This window comes from Ovis canadensis, chromosome 8 (assembly GCF_042477335.2).
Source record: "Ovis canadensis isolate MfBH-ARS-UI-01 breed Bighorn chromosome 8, ARS-UI_OviCan_v2, whole genome shotgun sequence".
Taxonomy (NCBI): Eukaryota; Metazoa; Chordata; class Mammalia; order Artiodactyla; family Bovidae; genus Ovis; species Ovis canadensis.
The window spans coordinates 88,616,657-88,640,645 of NC_091252.1; the positions used below are offsets into that span (position 1 = coordinate 88,616,657).

General features: G+C 38.6%; 1 protein-coding gene across 1 annotated transcript in view; it reads right to left on the reverse strand.

The window, feature by feature from the left end:
• Window positions 1-23,989, reverse strand: part of SYNE1 (spectrin repeat containing nuclear envelope protein 1) — a 495,298-nt gene that overhangs the window by 270,385 nt on the left and 200,924 nt on the right. The window contains exons 39-50 of the mRNA XM_069598737.1: window positions 23,351-23,504; window positions 20,712-21,340; window positions 17,981-18,160; window positions 15,825-15,975; window positions 15,169-15,327; window positions 13,652-13,834; window positions 9,598-9,699; window positions 7,054-7,257; window positions 5,996-6,203; window positions 5,070-5,182; window positions 3,115-3,320; window positions 1,964-2,119 (exon numbers count right to left, since the gene is read on the reverse strand). Of these exons, the coding sequence (XP_069454838.1) occupies window positions 1,964-2,119; window positions 3,115-3,320; window positions 5,070-5,182; window positions 5,996-6,203; window positions 7,054-7,257; window positions 9,598-9,699; window positions 13,652-13,834; window positions 15,169-15,327; window positions 15,825-15,975; window positions 17,981-18,160; window positions 20,712-21,340; window positions 23,351-23,504 (2,445 nt within the window). The remainder of the gene's footprint in view (window positions 1-1,963; window positions 2,120-3,114; window positions 3,321-5,069; window positions 5,183-5,995; window positions 6,204-7,053; window positions 7,258-9,597; window positions 9,700-13,651; window positions 13,835-15,168; window positions 15,328-15,824; window positions 15,976-17,980; window positions 18,161-20,711; window positions 21,341-23,350; window positions 23,505-23,989) is intronic.

Genomic DNA, 23,989 nt, shown 5'->3' on the forward strand with positions numbered 1-23,989 from the left:
TTATGGTTAGAATAATGCTACTATTCTATTAATTTAGCAAATATTTCCTATTGTTGGCACTATACTACGGATCATAAAGACCTGATGGTCCATGACCTTGAGAAATTCACCATTGGGTTGGGGTGAGTTTCAATTTATAATTGAATCACTATTGGGTTCAATTTATAAAAAACTGAAATTGAGCAGGACTCTGTGGTGCCTTCCCTTCTGTGTCCCTTGTCTCTTGTTTGTAGAAAAGCTGTAGTCTCCCAGGTCTCCCTGAGTCACAAAAGAGCAGGCTCAAGCGGTTAACAGTTAGGACAACACAGTCACAGAATCTTTAGCTTCTCCCTGAAGGATATAAATAACAAAGTCTGATTCACATTCTTGAGTTGTTTTGCAGCCACTAAAATGGCCACCAGAGGGAAAAAGCTAACTGCCCGGTAGCTCAGCTGTTAAAGAATCTGCCTGAAACGCAGGAGACCCCAGTTCACTTCCTGGGCTGGGAAGTTGCCCTGGCAAAGGAATAGGCTACCCACTTCAGTATTCCTGGGCCTCCCTGGTGGCTAAGATGGAAAGAATCCTCCTGCAGTGCAGGAAACCAGGGTTTGATCTCTGCATTGGGAAGATTCCCTGGAGATGGAGATGGCAACCCACCCAGTATTCTTGCCTAGAGAATCCCAATGGACAGAGGAGCCTGGTGGGCTACAGTCCATGGGGTCACAGAGTTGCACACTACTGAGTGACTAAGCACAGCACATGATGGCCGGACTGTAGTCGTGACATAGACGCTCTGTCTTGAGCAGTACTGAGTATGTGGCTTGTACAACTCCAGGAACTGACTTCAAGATACTGGTAACAAGCTGATCTTAGAACTGAAGATTGATTAACTGTGCTTAAAGCAATCAAGATGATGCTGACCAGACCACTAAATGACCAGTTTCAAGATGATTCTCAAAGCTAACTGCTCTGTTCTGCTGGTGGTCTCTGCCTACCCACCCTTCAAGTTTTCCTTTAAAATCTGCTCTCTGATCAGCAGTGGGGATTGGTTCTTTGGGACATGAGTCCACCTTCTTGCCAGAATTTCCAGCTGCCTCAATAAAGCCATCTTTCCTTTTATTCAACACTTGTCTCTCACTCTTAGAGTCTTGAGTATGAGCAGCTTAGCCTGAATTCAGTAACAAAATCAACAACTTGTTTCACAGAGGTAGGACCAAAGGTTCACAGAGGTAGGACCAAAACAACGGTGAGACAGAGTTTTGGGCCAAGCTTCCCTCCCTTAGTGACAAGTGTTCTATCTTCCAGTGCAACAATTTCAATGAAGCAACTGAAAATGCCAGCGGTGTCGTGTGAATTGAGGGAGCAAAGCCATGAAAGTGAAGTCCGAAGCACAGGCCAGAGAACTGCCTGAGAAGGAGCCGGAAACATTTGCTCAGTTGACAAGCAATGGGAAGCCAAATACTGCAATGAAGAAAGTGAATCTCTAGGGCAGTCAGACTTCATGACAATACCTTTTGCTTTACTAACAATATTATCAGCATATGGTGGATTGGAAATAATCCTGGAGGCTGAAGTGTGTGAAAAATATATGGAAATATATTGTTATTTTGTAAATGAAGGATATTTTTATAATCTCCTTATATCCTTATAATAACCTCTGGGAGGAAAATATATTTATTATTATTCTCCATGTTTAAAAGATAATATCAAGATATACAGGAAATGAGTGGACTGTCCAATTTGTTGAACAAAGGGAGATATAACTGCAATGGAGGTCAGCTCTTTATCTCCAACCCAATACTCTCTCCAGATCACTCCACTGCCATGGAAACACTATACAATCATTTGTGTGCTAGATATAGAAACATAACCACCCCAACTAACCATCTCACCAGCCAATGAGCAACCCGAATAACCAACCAACCAACCAGACAAACAAGCATTTGCTAGTAAGAAAAGCTTCTATTCCACTTCTGCATCCTACCTTGCAGCCAATAGTTCTCCCAGAAACATTTCAATTTTATGGACTTCGTTTTTCTTCTCAGGGATGTGTTGCTTACTCTCTCCTAAGTTTTCTGTACTTAATCTTTCTTCCATTTCATGGATCCATAAGTTCAGTTTTCTATGCTGATCTTCAAAGCTAAAGAAAAGAACAAAACACGTTAGAGAAATTTTTATATGTTCACTATAATAAATGAATTATAATATTGAGGTCAACAATGTCTGTGGCAATTAAGATCTCATCGATTTTCAAGTAGAGTAGAAAATTTGACAATAATCCCATTCAAATAATCACTTATTTCAGTAGTAAAATGACAAATTCTGGATACTTTTCTTGAGATCCAAGCAGAAAAAGAAGCATTCTATCTTGATAATTATAGCTGGTAATTAAGATTACATTTCCATGCCTGTGTGCACTTAACTTTGCATCTTACTACAAAGACCCTGAATTGGGGCCAGTGGAAAAATGGGGCAGTGGAAGCCCTTAGAAAGGGAAGGAAAGTCATCTCTGGGTCTTTGTATCTTATGGGGATTTGAATATGGCACAAGACTCTAGGGTTCTCAAGTTTTAAAAAACAATGTAAATTCTCTAAGAAACCTTGACCAAAGTCAGGCAAATACCTCCAACCAAAAAAGGCATTTTGATTATACTGACATCTTTCCTTTCTTAGCAACAGAATATTTTTTCTAATTTTTTATCCAGCCCTGTTGATACAGCTTCCTGATTGGAATCTTGACTCAGAGAAATATAATAAGTGTTTTCTGCCATAATTCCGACCTCACTGAAGTAGACACAGTGAGGAAAGGACTTGGATATTGAAAAATTGAGGTGTCAAAATTCTAATATCTAGAGTTATTGCCAAACAGACAAAAAGTACATATGTTTACATCATTCAAAATTATTAGTGAATATAATTCTTTTCTTTTTCTCTATAGAAAATAAAGCCAAATGATACCATCAGAATTTGATCAATCAGTTATTGTCCTAGTATGAACATGTACTTAAAGTCAAAACATTATAATTTAAACTCACAATTTAAAATATTTTTTGTTTATTCCCAATGGCTCTTTACTTTAAATCACTGAAGAAATAGTCCGCGCATGATGAAATCTATACCTGTTGAAAAAACTTACCTCCCAAGTTCCAAAGCACAGTCTTGTAGAGCCTGTTTGTCTTTAAGGCACTGTTTCAGAAATGCTTGAAACTCTTCATTAGCTTTTGTAACTTGTTCCTGAATGCTACTGACAATTTGTTTAGATAAATGTGCATACAAAGTTTGTCCTTCTCGGGTCACCGCATCAAGCTTGCTCTGTCCATCACTGACCGAGTCCAGAATGTTCTGTTTCACGAAACAAAGGTAACACAAAGCATTTGCTATTATTCAAAGATTCTACTGCATAAGAGGATTAATTACAACTCTGACCTGAGAAAGTAAAGCAAGAGAAGAAAAACAGCCTGAAGGAAGAAGGCTTTTAATAAGCTTCAATGAGAATGATGTATACAATTGGATACAGTCAAGACTGAGAATGGAGGATGGTGCCAGCCAGTCACTGGGACCGCTGAGGACCAACTGCAAGCAACATCGAGCTGGAAAGAAGGATGTTCTCATCAAGGTCTGTTCTCAGTCCCTCTCCATTCTCATCATCTCAATCTGGTCCAGCCTCCACTTTTTCAAATGGTTAATGTGACATCTTTCAATTGGTTAATTGTCTCCACCCTGCCTCCTTGTCTGACCCACACTGCACACAAAATCCTGTGTTCAGATTCCTTCTTTTCTTGGTATGCACCTCTTCCTTGGAAGATCATATACATGGGCATGGCTTCAACTGAGCAAAAGAAGTCCAGAACCGCTATGCTGGTCTTGCCTCCACCTGAGCTTCACAGAGGCATTTGTGACTGTCACTCAGACTTTGCTTCATGGAGATCCTCTGCATTTCAAGCTTTAAAGAGCCCAGCTCCACATCTGAATTCACCATGCCTCCAGCAAAACCAGCTTCCTGTATTATAATGATCTTCCTCCCTGGCTGCTAATGAGTTATCTGCATAATTGCCATCACATCACCCATTAAGCCACAAAATCCTTATATTCCTCATTAATATTGTCCCCCATTAATTTGTAGAAAATATTTTGATAATACTTAACACAGTGCTTTGCTCAGATTAACCATTTGAAAAACTTGGCCAAAACTTAACTTGAACTTAGGCTCCTGACAATCATTCTTAATGTTGCTGCACAGTGGCCCTCCCTTATCGAAATTTATACAGTTTTCATTGTCTGTCACACCTTTAAAACCTACAATATATATTGCTTTTACTTGAATATATCCTAGCTCCAAATTCAGATGCTAGGTTATTAAAAAAACACAAGCCATGTCTTCTGTTTAAAACCTCTTCATGACAATGATGTAAAGTAGATACAATTATTTATGCTTTTACTGCCATAAAAACTAAAATTAGGTTTAGTTCTGAGTGATTGCCAAAGAATGAGTAATAGACTAAAAAAGAGAGGAATGGGATCTAGAAATTATGAAATTTTAACTTTTTAAAAAATGTATATATTTCAATATTTATATATTTTCAAGGGGTAATTGCTTTACAATATTGGTTTGATTTCTGCCTTACATCAACATGAATGAAATTCTAACATTTTTATCAACTTACTTTTCATACTTCCTATCTCTTTCTGACCCAAGAAATCTAATTCTGTTAGGGAAGAAGAAAAGTTAGAAGAAAATAAGGTTTGGGGAAATAGATGATTTAGGTCTGACCTGAAGTCACTTGAAGGCAACTTAGGAAAAAGTAGTGATGGCAGCCCACTCCAGTTCTCTTGCCTGGAAAATCCCATGGACGGAGGAGCCTGGTAGGCTGCAGTCCATGGAGTTGCTAAGAGTCGGGCACAACTGAGCAACTTCACTTTCACTTTTCACTTTCATGCATTGGGAGAAGGAAATGGCAACCCACTCCAATGTTCTTGCCTGGAGAATCCCAGGGATGGGGGAGCCTGGTGGGCTGCCATCTATGGGGTTACGCAGAGTCAGACACGACTGAAGCGACTTAGCAGCAGCAGCAGCAGCACCAGCTTGCATACCTGAAGATCATGGAGCTTTGCCTCCAGAACCTTGCTGTCCCCAGTTCTATCTGATGATTCCTTTGCTGCTGCCTTTATTCTAGAAAACCATTCTTGGAATTCCTGCATAGACTCTATGGAAAGTAACAAAAATAAGGAAAACATAGAAAACATTGAAAGAGCTTCAAGGATGACCATAATGAATTAATTCTGGTGATCAGCCCATTACATCCTGCCTTACAATATGTTCCAGAAAGAAAACTGTACTAATAATAGTATAGAATATAATACAGTAAGACCTACAACCATGATTTCTCATGGTAGAACTGAGAAATTATCTCAGATGTAAGACTGAAAAGAAATTTGTATTCCTGACATATTTGATTTCCCACTGTGTTTTTTTTTTTCTCTTGGTGAAGAAAGATAATTGCTTGACTATGTAAGAGTGAGCAATGCTCTTGAGGTGTTAAAGCCATTTCTATGGTAAAGGGAGGAACCGTCTCCCCTGCCCACCATGCTGACTTAAAGCGTCACACATTGACACCAAGGCAGAGACACAGCAGTGCTGGAGGCCGAGTTAGGACATAAATGACCAACAGTTCCCTGAATTACATGCCTGCTGTTTTATAGGCTCTCCTAATATCCAAGTTTATTGTGTCATTTCCTCATAGCAGTGGGAGTCATTTTCCACACAAAGGAGCTCTACTTGGAAAATCCGCATTAAGTTCAGATTCATCAAGATGGCGGATTCCTACTTAGGGAGAAAGAAGAAGAATCCTGCCAACAGTGAGAGCCCAACCACAATAATTTTATTGCTCAAATCTCAACGCAGACACAAATTTAAAATGCTACTCTTGTGGAAAGTTTTCTGGCCGTTTCTAGGCAGCGTTTGGTTTGGACTATGTCTTGTAAACAAACTACTCATGCTAAGGCCTGTCGGAACTCACCATTGAAGTGTTTTTCCAGAGAATCCTGAAGGCTGGCCTGTGTCTTGGAGCAGGACTGGCTCACAGCCTCGTGTCTCTTTATCAGCCCCGTCATCGCACTGCCCAGGCTCCCCAGCTCCACTGAATGGTACTTGCGGCACAAGCTATTGAGATTTTCCTGGGTCGTACTGATGTTGCTTTGCTGACTCTGAAGTTCTTTTTGTATGTCCTAAGAATAAAAGTATGCCATGAAGGATATTCATTACATTCAAGAGAAATATCTCATCTACCACACTCTGGAATGTTTTTTGGAAAGTGACGTTGTTGAAATCCACTCAATAATATATACAATTTTGTCTACACCTGTAAACAGCTGTTGAGAGATAGGTAGGACTTGGGTTATAGTCTAGGATTTAAAACAAACTGAAAAGATCTTCTGTGGATTCCAGCCCAGAATCTTGGGTTTAGTTAATTGATTAGAAACTATTAATAGAGTCAGCCTCCTGCATTCACATTTTCCCCTGGGTTACGTGGCCTTTGTTTTAGGATCACAGGCCACACCAAAAGCACCAGTAGCAAAATTTAGAAGTATATGTCCTTAGTCTCAAGAACAGTAAGAAAATATGCTAAAAGAGCACAAACTACATATATCGTTTTCCCAACCATTTTAAAAACGTAGATCCTTCTCAGTACGAAAGCAGTCATGCTGACCGATAAAAATAATTCAGTGATGAAAAACTATTAGGCATTCAAGTTTGAAAACTTGTAGAAATTCAAACAGTTCTTCTATAGGCTCCCACCTTTTTACTGAAAAATATGTATTATATATTAACAAGTATTTTTGAGCAGGCCCTATAGCAATGCATGCTTTCCATTTTTAGAGCATTCGTGTTTAGTTTCTGACCACCTGCATTCAATTCTCCATCTGTTACTTTGCTGTCTCCTATATCATGAATTAGTTGGTTTGCTGCTAATATGGGTAACAGAACAGAGGTTACATTTTTATTACCGTCACTGAAAAGCAGGAGAATTAATATTACTACTGAAAGGTAAAGGCTTAGTAATAGTTTATGACTTACCTTCACTTTTTTCAATGCTTCACAAGTCTCAGTTTGGGCACAGTTCATCAGTGATTCTTCTAATTTTGTCAGCCAGGTTGCCGTGTCATTAATAAACTTCTCCACTTGTGCACTCTGAGTAGTGAACTCTTTCAAGGTTCCTTTTGCTTCTTCAGTAATTTCTTTGGCATGCTCCAGTTTCTGCCTTAAGTCAGCTTCTATAAACTAAAACATAAAGTGAGATTTCATTAAAATCTGTAAAGACCAGAGCCCTTGTTCAGTAGGGATTCCGTTCATGTGCAGCTTAACAGTAAAAATCAGAGAAGCCTCACCAAGGATGCTAATTCAACTTTTTTAAGAGGAAAATCAGTGGTTTCAAGTTGCCAAATATCTTGAGTAATGGGGAAATGGAAAGAGTGAGGATTATAGTTAATACTGGGTTTTTAAAGTGGAAGTTTTGACTGAGATTCCAGGAAATCCACAAGATCTCATTTCAAAACAGAACTAGACCTACACAGAGTTACCAAGTTGGCGACTGAAAACCTGCTCTTCATTCTCCCAGGGAAACACATATTTTTCACCCTGAGGTAGCTACTACTTTGAACAAACACCACTTTGGGATTCTATCATGAAACAATGTCATTTTTGTCTCCCGTTTAAAATATTCACTGAAGTTAATTCTTCTCTCCTCCCCAGATGAATGATTTTGGGAAGCCCTGGACTTTCCCACACATAACAATAAAAGGATTTATAATCCTGGTCAACTGCAAAGCGGTTTCAACTCCACACTGAGAACATCCAGGCTGATTTAATAATCAAAACTTTGAAGGTAAACTTAGAGATTCTTTTTCTTATCCTCTGCTCAGACCTGCTGCAAACATGAAGCCTCCAGAGGAAAAAGGGGCCAAGTGCCTTTTTTTCACCTTTCTTCCCTACTCCCCCACTTTCAACAGCCTTTGACACCTGCAGGCTTGGACAGGCAGGACAGTGGTGAGCACCGCTGGGAGCTGGCCTCTCTGCTTTCTGGGCTGGGTGAGTTCACATTCATTCCTGTCACAGGCCTCGTGTGTGGGGCTTTCTGAGGCTCCCCTCACTGCTGCCCCTCCTACTGAAGTTCCCCAGAGACAGGCAACACATTCCTCTCAAGTTCTTTACTTCCTCCTTGTGCAGCCTTACGGCATCTCTAAATCCCTGCTGGAGGCCTGTTCATCACCCAGAAAGCCTCTTAAGCCTGCAGAAAGCCTCTGCAGGACCCTGAGATGTCCACACCGAAGCTCTTCTCTTACCTTTCCTTTCATCATTCACTTCCGGGCCAGAGGTCACACACTGGCATTTCACCCCAGATGACTCTGAGATGTAGGCCACTCAAAACAATCATGTATCCTTGGCAAACACATCAGCAGTCAGCCAGCCTGTCTCCCACCCTTAATGTTTTTTGTGGGGGATTAGATACTAGTCTCCTGTCTGCCAACCGCACAGGGCACGTGTCATGCTCTCCAGACAGTATCACTGAAATCCTTTCTGTTTTGAGGTAAGGTGCAGGGACCTTCACATTTCCTCCATGGGCATGGGTAGGAGTGTGTGTGTGTGCATGTGTGTGTGAAAGAGAGTGAAAGAGAGAAACAGGGCACAACAGTAGCTCTCTCAAAAAACCCTGCCTCCATCTTCACTCTGCCAAAATCCAACTGTCGTCCATTTATGCCCTTGATGAGCACAAGCTCTCCTATTTAATTTTGCTGATTATTAGCACCCCTTTTGCCTATTCTTGCTTCAGGTGAAGCATCTAACCTTCTGGTACAAGTATATCATCCACCGATATAACTAACTGATAGATAAACAGTCTTGGGCCAGAGCAAAAGTACAGGTGATCAAACAAGATTGATCGGTTAGTAAGAAACAGTAGATAAAGGAGAAAGGCAATATAAGAAGAGAGAAAATGTAGAGAAAATGAAAGCAGCAACAAATAGCTTAAAGTAATGAGTCAGAACTCCTGGCCCTGAGAACTGGTGCTGGCTGTGCCCAAGCTCCCTCACTGAAGCACCCCCGGTTCCTGGTCAAACCCTGTCTGCCTGGCCTGCCTCCAGTACCTGTGGATTTATGCCATCTAAAGAGCCTTGTGGAATGAAGGGAGACATTGTGATGGTAATCCCTCCAAATGCAATTATTCAGTAAGAAGGATTAGAAAAATATGAATTAGGATATCAATATTCATATATATGTCTGTCTAGACTTAAAATTGTCCTTGAGGAAAGCTGAATGCTATGACTTCCAAAATTTAGTAAGGGAAAAAAGAACTAATCTTATTATAATATTTGGGTTGGAACTAGCACCAGGAATTCTAAAGATGCTGTATTTTGACTCTCATGTCTGATAAGGTCTATGTGTCTGCTTGGAATTATGACAATGATAACAATAAGAATATACACACACATATACATATACATGCACTTATAAATAAATACATAGAGTGTGTATATATACACACACACATATATACACACACACTTTTTTGAGGTTTTATATTAATAGTATATAGAGTTATCACAAACTTGATGGAGCGCTTACCTGAAGGTCTGGAGGTGTTTCTGGATTTTTAGTTAATTCTTTAAGATCATTAACTTTGGAACGAAGTTCTTCTAATCTCAATGTTTTCTTTTTAACTTCAGACTGCCAGGTAAAAGACAAAGGGGAAAAACATAACTTATCAACTAATTACATGTCGTAAACAACTAAAGACATGTTTTACTTGGCATTTCATAATTTCAAGCATTAACTCTGTCAAAAAGACCCAACTTTAACCCAGGGTAAAAAACAAAAAACAAAATTCTGCTCCATTTTCTGAGGATTCTCATTATTTGTGAATGTGGAAAAATATCATCATTAACTTTCACTGGGAATGTGAGGGAGTATGCAGAACTTTCTTCCCACCCTCTTTTATTGGGGAAAATAAAAACTTCTGGAAAAAATTAAACACTAACCGAAAGTCTTGAGTCAGTGGGAATTTTCAGCAGACTAACTGTCATTTACTTATTAGCATTAATATCACTGGCTACTATGGCAGCATTTAAGCCTTAGGGAAGCATTTCAAAACAAATACACATCAGGAGTGCCTCTTTAGTACTATAGACTATATGAAATATAGTATGTATTACAGTATGTATTACATATATATAATGTAATATAATATGTATAATATATGTAATACAGTCTACAGTAATTGAAGAAATACTTCGATTAGAAATTTCAAGGGTGTTTAAAACAGAATTCAGGTTAATTAGGAATTGACATCTAACATTCTGCCTTTTGCCTTCTTTTTTTTCCTCCCATCAACACTAACACAAGAAGAAAAAAGAATAACCAGAGAATCATTATAGAACAAATTAGATGCTTGGAAACCTCATTATTTATCTGGACCCACGAAAGTGAAAGTATTATCCGCTCAGTCGTGTCCGACTCTTTGTGAGCCTGTCAGACTCCACTCTCCATGGAATTCTCCAGGCAATGGACCCATGAAGGAACATTTAGTAAAGTGTCCCTTTCAACTGAAATGTGGTATTGCAGTGCTTTGTAGATACTAACAAACCTCCTGATGTCTTCAATCTAGAAAGCAGTTTCCTCACCCAGGAAGAAATTTCCTGTCAGGCCCACTGGCCTTCCCCAGGAGCAGCCTGGGCAATTAAGGGGTCACACATACACAGCTCCCCTTCATTTCCTGCATTGCAGCAACGAAACTGTTAGGCACCGAACTGAATCCAGTTCACTAATCTTATTAACTTGTGCACCACAGAGATAAAAAACTGATCTCTGTGAGTGATCAGATCTGACTTTGTGAATGTGGCTGACACCCACTGGCTCCTTGCATCCCAGAGGTGAGCAGCAGGAGCGTCCTCCAGGCTCGTTGAACAACTGGCCCAGACTTATAGCATTGACCACCATTTTGAGCTACAACATGATGCCATAGCACGAGGAGCTGGAAGTACCATGTGGTTGCACATATTCTGCAGTATTTTCATCGTATAATGAATGTCAGTTACTTCAGAACTGAGATAATTGCTGAAAAGTAATGAGGAAGTGATAAGTTTTGAGAATTTATTGCTTTCATTTTTAATACAGTGTCTTTACTAATATCAGTTCAGTTCAGTCACTCAGTTGTGTCTAACTCTTTGTGACTCCATGGACTGCAGCATGCCAGGCTTCCCTGTCCATCACCAACCACCGGAGCCTACTTAAACTCACATCCATCATGTCGGTGATGCCATCCAAGCATCTCATCTTCTGTCATCCCCTTCTCCTCCTGCCCTCAATCTTTCCCAGCATCAGAGTCTTTTCCAATGAGTCAGTTCTTTGCATCAGGTGGCCAAAGTATAGGAGTTTCAGCTTCAGCATCAGTCCTTCCAATGAACATTCAGGACTGATCTCCTTTAGGATAGATTGGTTGTATCTCCTTGCAGTTCAAGGGACTCTCAAGAGTCTTCTCCAGCACCATAGTTCAAAGCATCAATTCTTCAGTGCTCAGCTTTCTTCATAGTCCAACTCTCACATCCATACATGACCACTGGAAAAACCATAGCCTTGACTAGATGAACCTTTGTTGGCAAAGTAATGTCTCTGCTTTTTAATATTCCATCTAGGTTGGTCATAACTTTTCTTCCAAGGAGCAAATGTCTGTTAATTTCATGGCTGCAGTCACCATCTGCAGTGAATTTGGAGCCCAAGAAAAGAAAGTTTCTCACTGTTTCCATTGTTTCCCCATCTATTTGCCATGAAGTGATGGGGCCAGATGCTATGATCTTTGTTTTCTGAACGTTGAGTTTTAAGCCAGCTTTTTCACTCTCCTCTTTCACTTTCATGAAGAAGCTCTTTAGTTCTTCCCTTTCTCCTATAAGGGTGGTGTCATCCGCATATCTGAGGCTGATATAGCTATTTACAATTTAATTTTTTATATTTATTTATTTGGCAGCATGGTCATCTTAATTGCTGCACATGAGATCTTTGTTGCATCATGTAGAATCTTTCCTTGTGGTGCATGGACTCTCTAGTTGTGGCCTGAAGGCTCACTAATTGCAGCATATGGGCTCCAGAACACTCAGGCTCAGTAGTTGCAGCTCTCGGGCTTAGCTGCTCTGCAGCATTGGGATCTTATAATAGTTCTCCGATTAGGGATCAAACCCATGTCTCCTGCATTGCAAGGCGGAACCTTAACTGCTGGACCAGCAGAGAAGTCCCTAAACTTAATTTTAAATAATGATTGTGTTTAGCACTTGCAAAGTTCCTGAAAATGTAACAATTGACTTTTGTGAGCTGGTGCAAGCTGTACTCTAGCACACACCACTGTCTGAGCTGTTATGTTAATTTAACATCAAAGATAACACCTAAACAGGCTGTGCGATCCCTCTCCTGACTGTACTTTTAGTCTGAATAATTTGTTCTTATTTGTTTGGTTTTAGAAACAGGGATAATCTATAGCATGTTCTTGGGGTCAAAGACAGGTGATAACTTAGGACATACAGATGATTCAGCTACATTGCATTCAGACTGCAGTCACCTTTTCAGGTGTCTGTGAAGGTCCAACCATGTGCCAGGCCCTGGGCTGGAGCCCTGAAGACAGAATGCGAACAGTCTCTTCTCTCACCAAGGGCGCAGTCAGTCCCATGCTTTGTGAGACAGGTTACCTCTGATTACTCTATTTCCTCTTACCTTGCTTCATTTTTCATCATGGCCCAGTTACTGCTTGACAGTTTACATATGATATATGTTGTAATGCAGATACTGTGAATACCATGAGGGTAGTAACTTTGTTTTAGTAGTAAATTCTCAATGTCTAAAACAGTGCTTGTCATATTTTAGGTGCTCATTGGGAATCTGATGAAAGGATGAATACATGAATGCAAGAAATGGGAATAAAATGAGTTATTAAATTGATCACCAGAACTTTAGAAGCCTACTTTCCATGGAAGCCTGTGACACTCCAGTCTCCACTTTTCTTCTATTTCTGAAAAGCTAGTGGAAGAATCTAGCACCTAACATAAGTGGTCGGGGTGTGGTGACTGTTCAGTTAACATTTTGTTTGAATAAAGAAAGAATACATAATAAATATTATTAGGTTATGAACACTTTCCATTTGATTCTCTGATAGGAAGGTGCCATAATCTCAGAAGAATGGGACAAAATATAGATTCGATGAATCTTTACTAGTCTATTAATACTTTAAGTAAAAGAGCCTCAGTTAAGAAGTGGTAAAGACACACAGAAGAAAACACCTCTCGTATCAGTAGTCTGTTCAACATTCAAGTAAAAGAATATGATAATTAAGAGTTTTATTACACTCATATTTGTCTTAAAAGGAAGAATTAGCTTTATTTTTCTCCCCAGTGGTCTGTTTTCTTTTTTAAAAAATTGAAGTACAGTTGATTTACAATGTCATGTTACTTCAAGTGTACAGCAAAGTGATTCAGTTGTACATACATATGTATCTATTTTTCAGATTACTTTCTCATATAGGTTGTTACAGAATATTGAGTATAGTAGGTGTCCTGAAAGCAATTACAAAAGACAATTTTTTCATATTCTCGTCAATGATGTACCACGAGCTCACATAGGAAGGTTGCAGTCATTTTACCTCAAATTCTTTCAGGAATTCTTCTGCTCTAAGGCTGTCATTCAGGTTGCTGATGCTTTCGGTCATCTGTGGAACAGAATGGTTTGACCATCCGTCGATCTCATCTTTACTTGTAAGTACATCATCCCAGATAGACAGGCTTACCCTCAACCTGTCCATGTTCTCCTCAATCTTCTCTGATATCTGGGACAGAAAAGAAAGACCTTATCATTAAATCCAAGGCTTTAAGATGCTCTCTGGCCACTGAAGTAGTAAATCTGCCTATTCCGACAGAAAAACAAAGTTTTACGAAAATTTTTTGTTGTTGTTTTTGTTATTGTTACTCGCAATGCTGAGATATAAAAATATGCATAATTAGACTTGGATATATTTATAGAATAAGTAAATACATAAGAGAGCAACCCACTCTGCATGGCTAAAGTGTTCCTGTTTAACAATTTAACAATTCTTGTCATACTAAGAATGCCATTTTATTTTATTTTTTATTTTTTGGCTGTGCCATGCGACATACAGGATCTTAGTTCTCTATAGTGATAAAACTCATGCCTCTTGTATTGGAAGTGCAGAGTCTTAACCTCGGGACCACCAGGGAAGTCCTAAGAATGCCATTTTTTAAAAGTGTAGGCAGAGAAAGTTTTCCCAAGTCCCTAAATTATCTCATTATAATATGCAAATATCAATATCTAACTTCGGTAATTTAGCTTAAGTGAAGGAATCCACTGTAACTTAAACTTATGAACCTAGATACTAAAATAAGAGGGCAGGGGTAACAGAATCACAGGATTTATGTGCTGGAAAACAATGTAATACATGTATAGATTGAGATGTAGAGCTCCAGAGAAATCAAGTATCTTCTTGTATAACACAGGCACACAGCTAACAAATAACAGAGCAAGAACTAAAAGCCAAGGACGTAAATTCCAGTGGTTTTCAATGCACAATTACAGTCTTATTACTTTATTTTATATTACAGTTTAATATCCTGAAAGATGTTTAAAAATTATTCTTCTATTTTATCCATGATCCCAGAGTATGTAAAAGAAAAACAAAGTTATTAATATGTTATGACTGAAGCTATCATGTGAAATTCTAGAAAATCTGCCAATAAGTTTTAACAAAACAAATAAATTTTTAACTATGTATAAATTCTATGTAAACTATTTTCCTTTAGAGCATGATTTTGAATTTAGTATTAAAAGTTAACAATGAAAGTCACATTTCTAAATTATCCTTTTGCCCAAAAATGTGATTGAAAAATGTAAATATTTAAATTATTCATCTTCCCCCAGTGGCTCAGCAGTAAAGAATCTGCCTGCAATTCAGGAGTCCCGGCTTCAATCCCTGGGTTGGAAAGATCCTCTGGAGGAAGGCATGGCAACCCACTCCAGTATTCTTGCTTGGCAAATCCCATGGCCAGAGGAGCCTGGCGGGCTACAGTGCATAGGGTCACAGAGTCGGACACGACTGAAATGACCACGCACGCAAACTGTTCATAGAATCACAGAGGATGAGCTTACATCTAGCCATTTGTCCACTGTGCTTTCCAGGTCTGTTTTCACCACGATGAAATCACCACTGTGAATTTTTTTCAGCTCAGACAGCAACTGTTTTCCTTTACTGGTAAAGTTATCCAAATCTTTCTGTTTATTACACATTTCATTCTTGGCAGCTTCATGCTGTGGACATAAATGTTTCCTTAGTTAATAAAACAGCCAGTAATAAGTCAAGTATTTAGAATCATTTGTCTTTAAAAAATTTAATTTGTGGTTGACCTTAAGCAGAAACTAGTGATAATAATGAAAAAAATATATAATTTTCTTGAATTGCTATGATCCTAGGATATAAGTATTCATTAAAAAATAAAGGTTGAGCTTGTCAGCATGAATTAGCTATCTCTAAATATACTCATTGGAAAAGACTGATGCTGGGAGGGATTGGGGGCAGGAGGAGAAGGGGACAACAGAGGATGAGATGGCTGGATGGCATCACTGACTCGATGGATGTGAGCCTGAGTGAACTCTGGGAGGTGGTGATGGACTGAGTGACTGAACTGAACTGAACTGAACTGAAATATACTGTCAAGAGTCGAAAAGAGAATACATTATGAGTAAACAACAAATCTACTGAAAAGTCTAAAAAATACAGTATGTCTAAATACATTGTGAATTATTACCTTTGATAAAGCCCACTTAAGGTCTTCCTGATCTTTTACAGTAGTTTTGGTTGCAATCACATTGCTGGCATTTTCTAGGACTTTTGTTATGGCTGACTTCAAATTCTGATACTCTCTCATTAAATCAATAAGTCCACAGCATTGACCCTGGCTGTAATAATTAAGAAAATACATCATTTATTGTCACATATCAGTATCAGGAAGAGTTCCCTATGATTGACCTGATACATAATTGCACTGCTGTATTTTGGTGAGTGCTGGAATGAAGGGAAAACCATATTTTTACTGAACTGAGGCCAAAAGCATTCTGGTCAGTTGGACAACTCTAGTGTCCAAAATGTTCTCCACGAATGAAGAATCCACACAGCCATTAGCCATAGACATTATAACAAAGTCTGCTAAATTAAAAAAAAAATTTCTTCAAATGAACTTACTTACAAAACAGAAAGAAACTCACAGAAAACAAATTTAAGGTTGCTGGGGGAAGGCATAGTTAGGGTGTTTGGGAAGGTCATGTACACACTGCTATATTCAAAACTGATAATCAGCAAGGACCTATTGTATAGCACATGGAACTCTACTCGATGTTTTGTGGAAGCCTGGATGGGAAGAGGGTTGGGGGACAATGGATACATGTGTATGTACGGCTGAGTCCCTTCACTGTTCACCTGAAACTATCACAACATTGTTAATCTGCTATGCCCCAATATGAAATAAAAATATTTAGGTTTGAAAAAAAAGCTTATAGTCTAGTAAGGAGCTCAGACATCAATAAAATAATTCCAAAAAGTGAAAAAAAATTTTTTTCCATGATTTAGTTACTTCATAGTTATATGTTGTAGGGAAGAAAACCCATCTGCCTCCCTTCCACAAAAAACAAAACAAAGAAAATATACTGCTCAATAATTAAAGTTCACAAGAGATTTTCTTTTCTATTTAAATTATGCAAATTTTCATTGACTATGAGTCCCCTGAGAACGGCTAAAATATGAAATAGTTTTTGTTTAAAAGACTAAAATGCCTTTGAGCAAACAATTCTTCATCCAGGTATTTTTCCAAAGAAAAAGGTGTGCACTAAGATTTGGGTACAATTCTATTCTCTACAACATTATTTATAATAGGAGAAAAATTAGAAATAACCCCAAAGTTAAAAACGGGCCAATAACTGAATAAATTGTGATACATTCTTGTGATTGAATACCATGCAACCTCTACCAAATCACAATTTAGAGAATGTTTAATAACACAGAATAAAGTTCGTGCAGCAGGATTATATTTTTTAAAGTTGACATTAATAGTCTACAGTATAATAAAAAATTATGTACACATAAAAAAATAAATGTTTACAGTTGCTTTTGTAGTAATTCAAACTGGGAAGATCCCAAATACCTATCAACTGGTGAAAAAATCAACTTCAGTACACTTAGTAAATGGAATATCACTCAGCTGTTAAAAAAAAAGAATGCACTTTGTGGATACACGTCACAATGTACTTGTGCTCAGTAAAAGAAGGTATTTGACTAAGTGTGGTAAAAACTGATGTACACACGAAAAGTGAGCATGAGTGTTTAGAGATGCTTTATTTATAGTCATTCAGACTGGAAAGAATCCATTTATGTGTGATTCTAAGAAAGAAGACACTACAGAGACAGACGTCTGATCAACAGTTGCCAGGGGTTGGAAGCGAGGAAGGACCGATCACAATGAGACACGAGGGCATTTTTCAGGTGGTGCAACTCTTACTACTTAATAGTTGTAACATTTATGCAACTATATGAGTTTGTTAAACTCTTATAGTTTAAGGGTATACACTTAGGGTGAATTTTACTGTATGTAAATCATATGTCAATTATAAACAAATGTAACAAAACAAAAAAAGAAAATCAGTGGTTAAGACTCTCCTACTGGTACCCTGTAAACGCTGACAATTCTTACTTCCTAGTATCGAATTTTACATGCAATTGCTGTCTCAAGAAAACTTCCTCAATAAAATTCTGTAGGACTAAATTTTTAATGTTATTAAAGAGAGAGCGAATACCTAAGATGGCAAAAGATATTAAACTCTTGATCAGACCAACTCAAATCAACTGGCAATGGCCCCATGTCACAAAATAAATAGGAAGTTAAAAACAAAAACTGAGAAGTTTTTTACTTACTTTTCATGAATTAGTTTTTTGGTATCATCCCAGGTGACCTCTAAGCGGTTTATCTCCTTGTCAACCTCAGGTGCAAAGGCTACATCTTTCTGAGCAATTTGCTTAGCTTTATCTTTCAACCAACATAATTCATGCTCATGAGAATTCAATTCATCTTCTAACTGATTGAAGACTCTCAACCTGCAAATTAAAATGTTATTTTACTATTAGTTTACTACAAGTGTTGAACTACTATTTCCTTTCTGTAAATAAGGGCTACCCTGGTGGCTCAGACAGTAAAGAATCCACTTGCAATGCAGGAGACCTGGGTTTGATCCCTGGGTTGGGAAGATCCCCTGGAGAAGGGATAGGTTAACCACTCCAGTGTTCTGGTCTGGAGAATTCCTCTCAAGGACAGAGGAGCCTTGCAGGCTAAGTCCATGGAGTCACAAAGAGTTGGACACAACTGAGTGACTTTCACTTTCATAAATAAAGCATGCATATCAATAGCTAGGAAAGCTTTTAACACAGCAATTTATGTATATCAATGAATAAAGATGCTTTTACGGTTAATTTTGCATAAGTCAGACTGTAACTTAGAAAACATTTGAAGTCATTTTTACCACTGACCTTCAAACTTCTATTAAGTTTGTATTCTTTTTCTATTTTCTTTTGATGATATAAGAATTTCAAGACCAGGGCCAACATTTGAGGTTAAGTAGTTGAGTACGTATCACAAGGTCATTGGTAAGAAATTCTTCCATGCTGTGAGGTTTGATTCATATTAAAGTAATATTTAAAAATCACAGTCATTTCACTCAAAATAAAAATAGTTTTACTGAGCTTTACAATAAGTATGTTTTTAAAACTTTACCTATCTTTTTTTTTTTTTAAGATTACCATAGAAAGGGTTTTTTTGGTCCTTAATATTTGAGTATTTGTAAAAAGTGCCCACGGAGAGGCAGCCATTGACTCTTTTAATTTTTGCAGTTTGGTATAGAGATGATTGTGTGCATTATCCCATTTAATTCCCCAAACAAAGTGGATAGGAACAGGTATTATCAATAGTCCCATTTCATAAGAAGATTTGTTCAAGGTCACCCAGTAATACCTAGGCATGGCATGACTGGAATTTAAAAAACTACCTAGTCCAGGCAACATTTTCCGTAGCCTCTGTACAACTTTGGTGAGTTTAGCGTTGTGTGTACTGAGGTGGCCCTTGAACCCAACCCAGGGCAACTTCAGCAGTTTCAGGATCTCCCGGTCAGCTTGGCCTGAGCAGGCTAGGGAGGGTCCTGCAGCACCAATCTTATTGCACATTTCCTGGGTGAACTCTTGGCTCCTTTGTCACACTTGGCTCTTCCTTCTATCCCTACTCTGGAGGCCATTTTTCCTTTCCAAATCTTATTTCCTTTTGTAAATTTTTTGTTAAAATAGTCAGATAGCTTATTGCCCATGAGGAATACAACCTCAGTAGCCATTATCACCTAACAAACACCTTTAGCTTAATGTTTGATTCTGGTTAAAAGGAAGCAAATGGCAATGATCTTGACAGGGTCGATCTAATCCTTATCAATTATGGATGTCTTGGTATGACTCATCCCTGCTGTTTCTTTGCCCCCTGAAAAAATGGAAGAGAAAGTGATGCTGAGATGAGTGGGAGAAGTTCTAATAAGAAGGAAAAAAAGGATTGCAAGGAAGCCTATAGTAAAATATTGCTTAGAAAATTTACTGTAAAAACATACCTTTGACATCTTAGCTTCTCTATTAAACTTTTCTGACAAAACAACAAACTTTGCTTACATCTACTTCTCTGCCTTCTCCACACTTCTAAGCAAACTGTTAAAAGTAGCTGGGGAGAACCACCTTGTCAGGCTGATTGGTTCCACTTTAAGTGAACAAATATAAATCTCAAATGGCAGCATATCACTTACCAAGTGCCAGAGGCTTCCCTTCCATTTCTCGCCGCATTTTCTACCCACAGTTTCCTATCACTCACTGTCAACTAATGAATTCACTCCAGTACTTTCTCATAGTACTGGAAAAATTCCCTCATATTTTTCCACCAGAAATACAAATCCATTTCACTTCCTTTCTCCTCAGCTTGTCATTCTTGCTAACGAAGATGAGTCCCTTCTTCTATCAGCTAAAAACTGCTTAAAAATAGATAATATGATCAATATACTCTATTGTAAATAAGATCTCAAAATGGCTTATATATAGCTCTTAGGAAAGTCCTTAAGGAAAACAAAGACATTTTAGTACTTCTTAAGTGCTAAAATAGTCATTAATTTTATCCTACGGTGGCTAAGCCAGTAAAGAATCTGCATCCGAATCAAGAGACCTGGGTTCGATCCCTGGGTTGGGAAGATCCTCTGGAGAAGGGAATGGCTACCCACTCCAGTATTCTTGCCTGGAGAATTCCATGGACAGAGAAGCCTGCCAGGCTACAATCCATGGGGTTGCAAAGAGTCAGACACGACTGAGTGACTTTCATTCACTCATTCACATATATGCAAGCCCTGTGGCATGTGGGAATCTTAGTTGCCCGACCAGGAATCAATCTGTGTCCCCTGCAGTGGAAGTGTGGAGTCTTAACCACTGGGCCACCGGGGAGGTCCCCTCAAAATATTTTAGAAACAAGTAACTAAACATGGTACTATTATAGTTTTGCACAAGAGTTAATTCCAGAACAAATGAAAAGCAAAGGAATTAACTCTTGGCAACCGACTTCCAGGCAGTTGCCATTCACCTCTGTTGAAGCGCTTGTCGGGTTAGATCTTTCAGCCTCTCTCTGTCAGTCCTTTCTTCGATGTCCTCAATGCTTTTCAGCAGCTCCTCTTTCTGATCTCGGAAGGCCTTCTTCAATACTGCCAGGGCATCCGCCTCACTCTGCTTGGTTCCCAGAAGGTTCTGGATCCTCTCTAATTCCACGCTGAGGTGATCTGAGGTTGCTCTGCAGGATGTTCTCTGCTCAGAACCTCCACTTTTGAGATGGTACTGGGCTTTGGTAAGAAGGCCGTCGAGACTGATGGCAGCAGATTCTAGTGTTTTCACATTTCGAATAGCATCGTTTAGGTCCCTTTCTAATAAGTCAGACTGTTTCTTATTCATACTGTGGGTTGCTTCCACTGTTTGCCTCAGTTGGTGGAGACTCTCTGACAGAGAGGCGTGGCTCTGTAGGAATTTGGCCAGCTGGGACAGGGCATGCTGCCGCCTCTCCACAACCTGGCTGGCCTCCTCAAACAGCTGCAGGCAGTCCTCCGCCTTGCCCTGGAGAAGATGAAGGTCCTCGGCGCGGCTCAGGGCACCCAGCTTTGCCAGGTGACCCTGCAGACTCTGCAGTTCTCCCTTTTTGCTCTCTACTTCCGCCACGTGGTCCTGAAAGAGCAGAGAGAGTTAGTGATTCCCCAGATGCAGTGTGCTTAACTCACACAGATACAGATTTGTGATGTCAAGATATATTTTAAATGCAACGGATGGCATAGTACTTAAAGGTCAACTATGATGAATCTTGTAGAAACATTCTTAAATTTTCTCCTGTTTTGTTTATCTATATATTTCACATAAAACACAGCTCTCATTTGAAAATAATTCATTTCACAGAAAATAATTACTCCATGGACAGAAATAGTTACAAGAAATTATATATGGGTTTCCCAGGCAGTTCAGTGGTAAAGAATCTGCCTGTCAATGCAGGAGTCATGGGTTCAATCCCAGAGTAGGGAAGATCCCCTGGAGAAGGAAACGTCAACCTTCTCCAGTATTCTTGCCTGGGAAACACCATGAACAGAGGAGCCTGGTGGGCTACAGTCCATGGGGTCACAAAAGAGTCCTACGTGACTTAGCAACTAAACAACAAATATATATGTGTGTATGTATATAAATACATCATACATATATACTTTTAAAATCATCCAAATTTTCAATTTTTCTTTTAACTAACGTGCACACCACATGCTAAGTCACTTCAGTCGTATCTTACTCTTTGCGACCCCATGGACTGTAGCCTGCCAGATTTCTCTTCCCATGGGATTCTTCAGACAAGAATACTGGAGGGGGTGCCATGCCCTTCTCCATGGGATCTTCCTGACCCAGGGATTGAACCCATGCCTTTTAGGTCTCCTGCACTGGCAGGTGGGTTCTTTACCACTATTACCACCTGGGAAGCTATTTACCTATACATATATGCAGGATATAACTAAAATATTTACAGAATTAGCTGTACTTTAGAATAAATTCATCAGATTTTATTTAGAATTACTAACTTATGGAATTAGCTCTATGATCTATGATTCATGTTATATTAAGTTGGCCAAAAAGTTCATTCAGGTTTTTCCATAATGAACTTTTTGGCCAACACTTTAAATTTACATTTTATATATTATAATAATTCACTTACATGCAAATTATAATATATATTAGAGCTAAGCTCTATTATATATAACACATATATTTACATTTTACATATTATAGTAATAGATTTATATACATATTATAGTATTTATAATTAGAGCTAATAGCAACAATTTCTAAGGAAGGAGTATAGGAACAGATTAACATTAATGCCTGTTCTCCTTAGCTTGACTACTAAACTTTTGAGGGCTTTTTTGAGCATTTACACTAGAAAATGTACAAATTCCCTCTCTGCCCCTTTGTGAGATAGATATTTTTAAAGCCTCTGGCCAATTTTACAACTCAGAATATCTTTCTCAGGGACTGGGGGAGCCATTTCTTTGGAATGTAAATCATTAAGGAAGATACCACCCCTGTCTTGTAACAGGAAGATACGATAAAATACTTTTCTTCCAGGTAAAACCAATTAGCAAACCCAGCATAGAGTTAGCACTCAATATTAAATGTTTTGTTACTAAATGTTGTTATAAACTTATTATATAGCTTATGTCCAACTATCCCAATGCTTGATGGTCAGAATCTTATTAAATATTTTATATTTTGATGCCTCAACAGCTGTTTTACATAAATTATAAATAAGGAAAATAAATCATGAATTTTAAATAACTTTCAAACTAAAGGGTAATTCAGAAAAACTCTATCACTAAAGCATCAGAATTCAGTATTAGTTTTCAGCACTGTAACAAAGCAAACTAGAAGCTTAAAAATGAACATTATCATATCATTCATTCTAGAAATCATTTGCTCTACTTTGAACGAGCAGTCTCTTAAGGTGGTTGCCTATTTTATCTGAAGTGGCTTTATGTGTTTAATTTGTCTGCATAACATGTTGCCTGGACCCATATACTCAATTATTAAAACATTTGCATATTAATAAGAAGTTAAATATGTTGCCAGTGTTCTTTAATGTTGCATCCCTTTATAATTCAAGAACTCTATTTTATGAATAAATTCTTCAATCTTAACAAACTTTACCTTGTGCCGTGTAAGAGCTGCTTGATGGTCAACTATGCTTATCTCAGAAGTAGTTTGTAATTCACTGAGGAACAGCTTAATCCAGACAGAAAAGGAAAGCAGCAATTCATCAAACTGCTGGTGTTCGGCAACCACAGACTGAAGGAAGTTAATCCTATGTACAGAAAAGTGTTAACGTTAAAATGCCTCGCATCTGGACAGAAAAAATTAATGACATGTTTCTAATCAAGGGCAAAAGCAATGCTGTCATACACGGCCAGACCAGAACTCTTGACGTTTTCTACTTCTCAAGCCCCATATCTCTCCCCATCTCAGTTAACGTCCTCACCATGCACCCAGATGATTTTGCGAGTCACTCTTCATCCCCTTGTCTTTACCACCACGTCTGATCTGTGTTGATCTTGCCAGCACCCCGTCACGGTATGTTCTGTGCTCTTCTCTCCCTTTCTACACCCTGGCCTAAATCTCTTTATCTCTTGCCTCTACCAGCCTCCTTCCTGCCACCATGGCCTCCCTACCATCCACTTTGTAGGTAACAACCAGAAATTATCTTAATATAATCAGAACATCCCTGCCAAGCTTAAGCATGGGGGCAATTTTCTGTTGCATACAAGGAGGCAAAACTCCAAGGCTCCTTAC